This window comes from Plectropomus leopardus, chromosome 4 (genome assembly GCF_026936395.1).
Source record: "Plectropomus leopardus strain MGB_pleo_1.0 chromosome 4, ASM2693639v1, whole genome shotgun sequence".
Taxonomy (NCBI): domain Eukaryota; kingdom Metazoa; phylum Chordata; class Actinopteri; order Perciformes; family Serranidae; genus Plectropomus; species Plectropomus leopardus.
In genome coordinates, this window is record NC_142179.1 from 33,673,205 (window position 1) to 33,676,678 (window position 3,474).

Genomic DNA, 3,474 nt, shown 5'->3' on the forward strand with positions numbered 1-3,474 from the left:
CCTGGGAGAGGATTCAGGACCAATGCGAATCTCTCTATCTTACAGCTCATGCATGTGTCTTATATAGGTACAAGCATCTACACATCTAGATGCTTGTGCCAGTACTCCAGACATCAGACCCCAAGGCCTAACCATCCCTTAACCTATGATCTCAAGATAAGACCCATATAAACAGAACATAATACACCTCAATATGCAGCAGGATATCATCAGGTTGAAATGCTGCAGGTAACGACATAATATAAGAAACATCAGGGCACCTATAGGATGGGAAGAGGGGGCAGTGGATGGGTCCAACAAACCTGGATTTTCATTCTGGAGTCCAGTGTTAGCTTTTCGTCTGAATGTGATGTTTTTTTTCCCCCTAACCTTACTCCTAATCCTAACCATCTGTGCCCTTGTTGCCAAACTCAAACCATCTGTGTCTGTTGATGTCCTGATTGGTTGCCATGTGCTTTTGTCATCTAAAGCAGTGTTTTTCAACCACTGTGCCGCGGCACACTGGTGTGCCGTGAGATATTGTCAGGTGTGCCGTGGGAAATTGTCCAATTTGTGTGCCTGTGCGGTCTAGCGCCTGGCAGAGTAATCATGTAGTACTCTTCCATACCATTAGGTGGCAGCAGCAGGTAGCTAATTGCCTTGTGCCTGGAGACAAGCGAATTAGTGACGCATGGATGCAGCTAGCGGGACGACGGTGAAAGTGATGGATACGTTTTTGAAGAGGAAAAATGCTGACTCTGAACTGGACCCTGGACAAAATCCGGACCCAGATGAAGGCCCTAGTATGAGTGGAGGTCAAAAGAAAGCAAAGACGGTAACATCGAGCAAAGCTTCTGGCGCGAGGCAATACAATGAGAGCTATCTTTCATTTGGATTTTCTTTTACCGGAGATGCAACGGCACCGACTCCGTTGTGCTTGGTATGTGGTGAAAAGCTCTCCAACAGTGCAATGGTCCCGAGGAAGCTCAAACGCCATCTCCAAATGAAACACCCATCACTTCAAAACAAAAATGTGGAGTATTTTGTTCGCTTGCGTGAACACACAGAGAAACAGGTAACTTTCATGAGAAAAACCGCAAAGGTAAACGAGAGAGCCCTTAAAGCTAGCTACCACGTCGCTGAACTTGTGACTAAATCAAAAAAGTCCCACACTGTAGCAGAGCAATTAATACTTCCCGCCTGCAAAGCCATTGTAAATGAGATGCTCGGACCCAAAGCGGCTAAAGAAATAGCCAAAGTCCCTCTCTCAGATAACACAATTTCCAGACGTATCGATGAAATGTCTGCAGACATCGAAAGTGTGGTTTTGGACAAGATCCGTATCAGTAATAAATTTGCGCTGCAAGTTGATGAGTCTACGGATATAAGTGGACATGCTCAACTCTTGGCCAATGTGCGTTTTGTGGATGAAGACACAATCAGAGAAAACTTTCTATTTTGCAAGGCTTTGCCAGAAAAAACAACAGGAGAGGAAATTTTTCGGGTCACATCAGAATATCTGGAAAAAGGAGGACTTAAGTGGGAAAACTGCACGAGTGTCTGCACTGATGGAGCTGCAGCCATGGTCGGGCGCACCAAGGGCTTCGTAAGCAGAGTGAAGGAAAAAAACCCAGATGTGATCATTACACACTGTTTTTTACACCACGAAGCCCTCGTAGCCAAGACTTTACCAGCAGACTTAGTTCCTGTGTTGGATGATGTTGTGCGCATGGTAAACTTTGTGAAGTCACGACCTGTGAAAAGTCGCATATTTGCAGCTTTGTGTGAGGACATGGGAGCGGAGCATAAAGCCTTGCTGTTTCATACGGAGGTCCGATGGTTGTCGAGCGGCAAGGTGCTCGCCTGGGTGTATGAGCTGCGAGAGGAACTTAAAGTGTTTCTGACAAATGAGAAGTCGGATTACGCAAAGCTGCTTGCAAGTGATGAGTGGTGTGCAAGGGTGGCAGATATTTTTCATCATCTGAATGAACTGAACACACGAATGCAAGGCCGAAATGAAAACCTACTTACAAGTACAGATAAAATAAATGGATTCCGTTCAAAGGTGCAACTCTGGCAGCAACATGTGGAAAGTGGCAATCTTGAAATGTTCCCACTCACCAATAAATGGCAAGATGTTAATACTGCTGCACTGTGTGAGATAATAGTTAAACATTTGAAAACTCTTGAGAAGAAGATGTCATTTTATTTCTCTTCAGCCTCCACGGAGTGCCTTGACTGGGTTAGGGACCCATTCAGCTCAGCATTAGCTGTTGGGAAGGACATGACTTTACAGGAGCAGGAGGAACTAACTGAACTGAGACAAGATCGTGGTCTCAAGCTAAGCTTTGCTGATCTACCTTTGGACAGTTTTTGGTTGGCAGCTGCCAAGGAGTTCCCCATGCTAGCCAACAAAGCTATTTTGACATTGCTCCCATTTTCCACAACATATCTGTGTGAGGTGAGCTTTTCAAGCCTGACTGCTGTAAAAACTAAAAACAGGGAAAGACTGAGAGCTGTGGAGGAAGAGCTTCGAGTGTGTCTTTCATCGATTCCAGCCAGGATATCAGCTCTGTGTTCATCCAAACAAGCCCAGGTTTCACACTGAGTGAGTATAAATATGAAAGATTATAAAATACTTTTTTCTTTGTGTTTATTTGATTCCTATTCAAGACGTTATAATATTATGTAATTTTTCAATGTTAAAAAGCTTATATTAACAATATAGCACTTATATTGTTATTAGAAGCTTTTTTTCCCACATTTTCAGCTGGTGGTGTGCCGCGGCATTTTTCAATGAAAGAAATGTGCCTTGGCTAGAAAAAGGTTGAAAAACACTGATCTAAAGCATAATCTCACCTTGTGCATGCGTTGACATCATGGTGGTGCCATGCCAGAACATAAACAGCGGACGCAGAAGGATACTTTGAGCGTAATATATATAGAGGGGAAGAGAGGGGAAGTGAGGGGGAGAGTTGCACAGCAATAATTGTAACGGGAGTGGTGAGGACCCAGATGCAGTACAACCGTAACCAGGATTAGTTGGTAATAACTTTTATTCAGACCAACACAATTCAGACACGAATCAGGATGAGGTAAGTCAGCATACAGTTCGTTCTTCGGGTCGGAACCCACAACACAGTCTCTGGAGGGAGATCGAAGCAACGAGCCGAAGCTGACGTCACTCGGCGTGGATGTGGAGGAAACCCCGTAGCCCAACAGCTCGACAGCACGTGTGGAGTTACCGTCGAGGAGAAGGCGGAAGCGTGGTCGGGGACAGGCGGAGGTTCCGAAGCCGAGTAAGCAGTCCGATGATGCAGCGGTACCGATGGGGATGGACCAGGAGGATCGTCGGGGCCAGGCGGAGAGGTCTTTACCAGCGAAGCAGATCAGAGACGCCAAAACAGAGCTCGTGGTCGAGGACAGAAGGCAGGTAGGTTTACCGGGGATCAGGCGAAGAGAGCAGGTCGGGGACAGGCAGGGTCGGCTTTCGGA

At 45.9% G+C, this 3,474-nt stretch overlaps 1 protein-coding gene across 1 annotated transcript; it reads left to right on the forward strand.

Annotated features, from left to right (window-relative positions):
* The first annotated feature begins 670 nt into the window (after positions 1 to 670).
* LOC148189816 (zinc finger BED domain-containing protein 5-like) lies at positions 671 to 3,193 on the forward strand. The gene is made up of 2 exons (XM_088076025.1): positions 671 to 1,939; positions 3,122 to 3,193. Exons 1-2 carry the CDS (start codon positions 671 to 673, stop codon positions 3,191 to 3,193), a joined length of 1,341 nt encoding a protein of 446 aa, XP_087932151.1.
* The last annotated feature ends 281 nt before the right edge of the window (positions 3,194 to 3,474 follow it).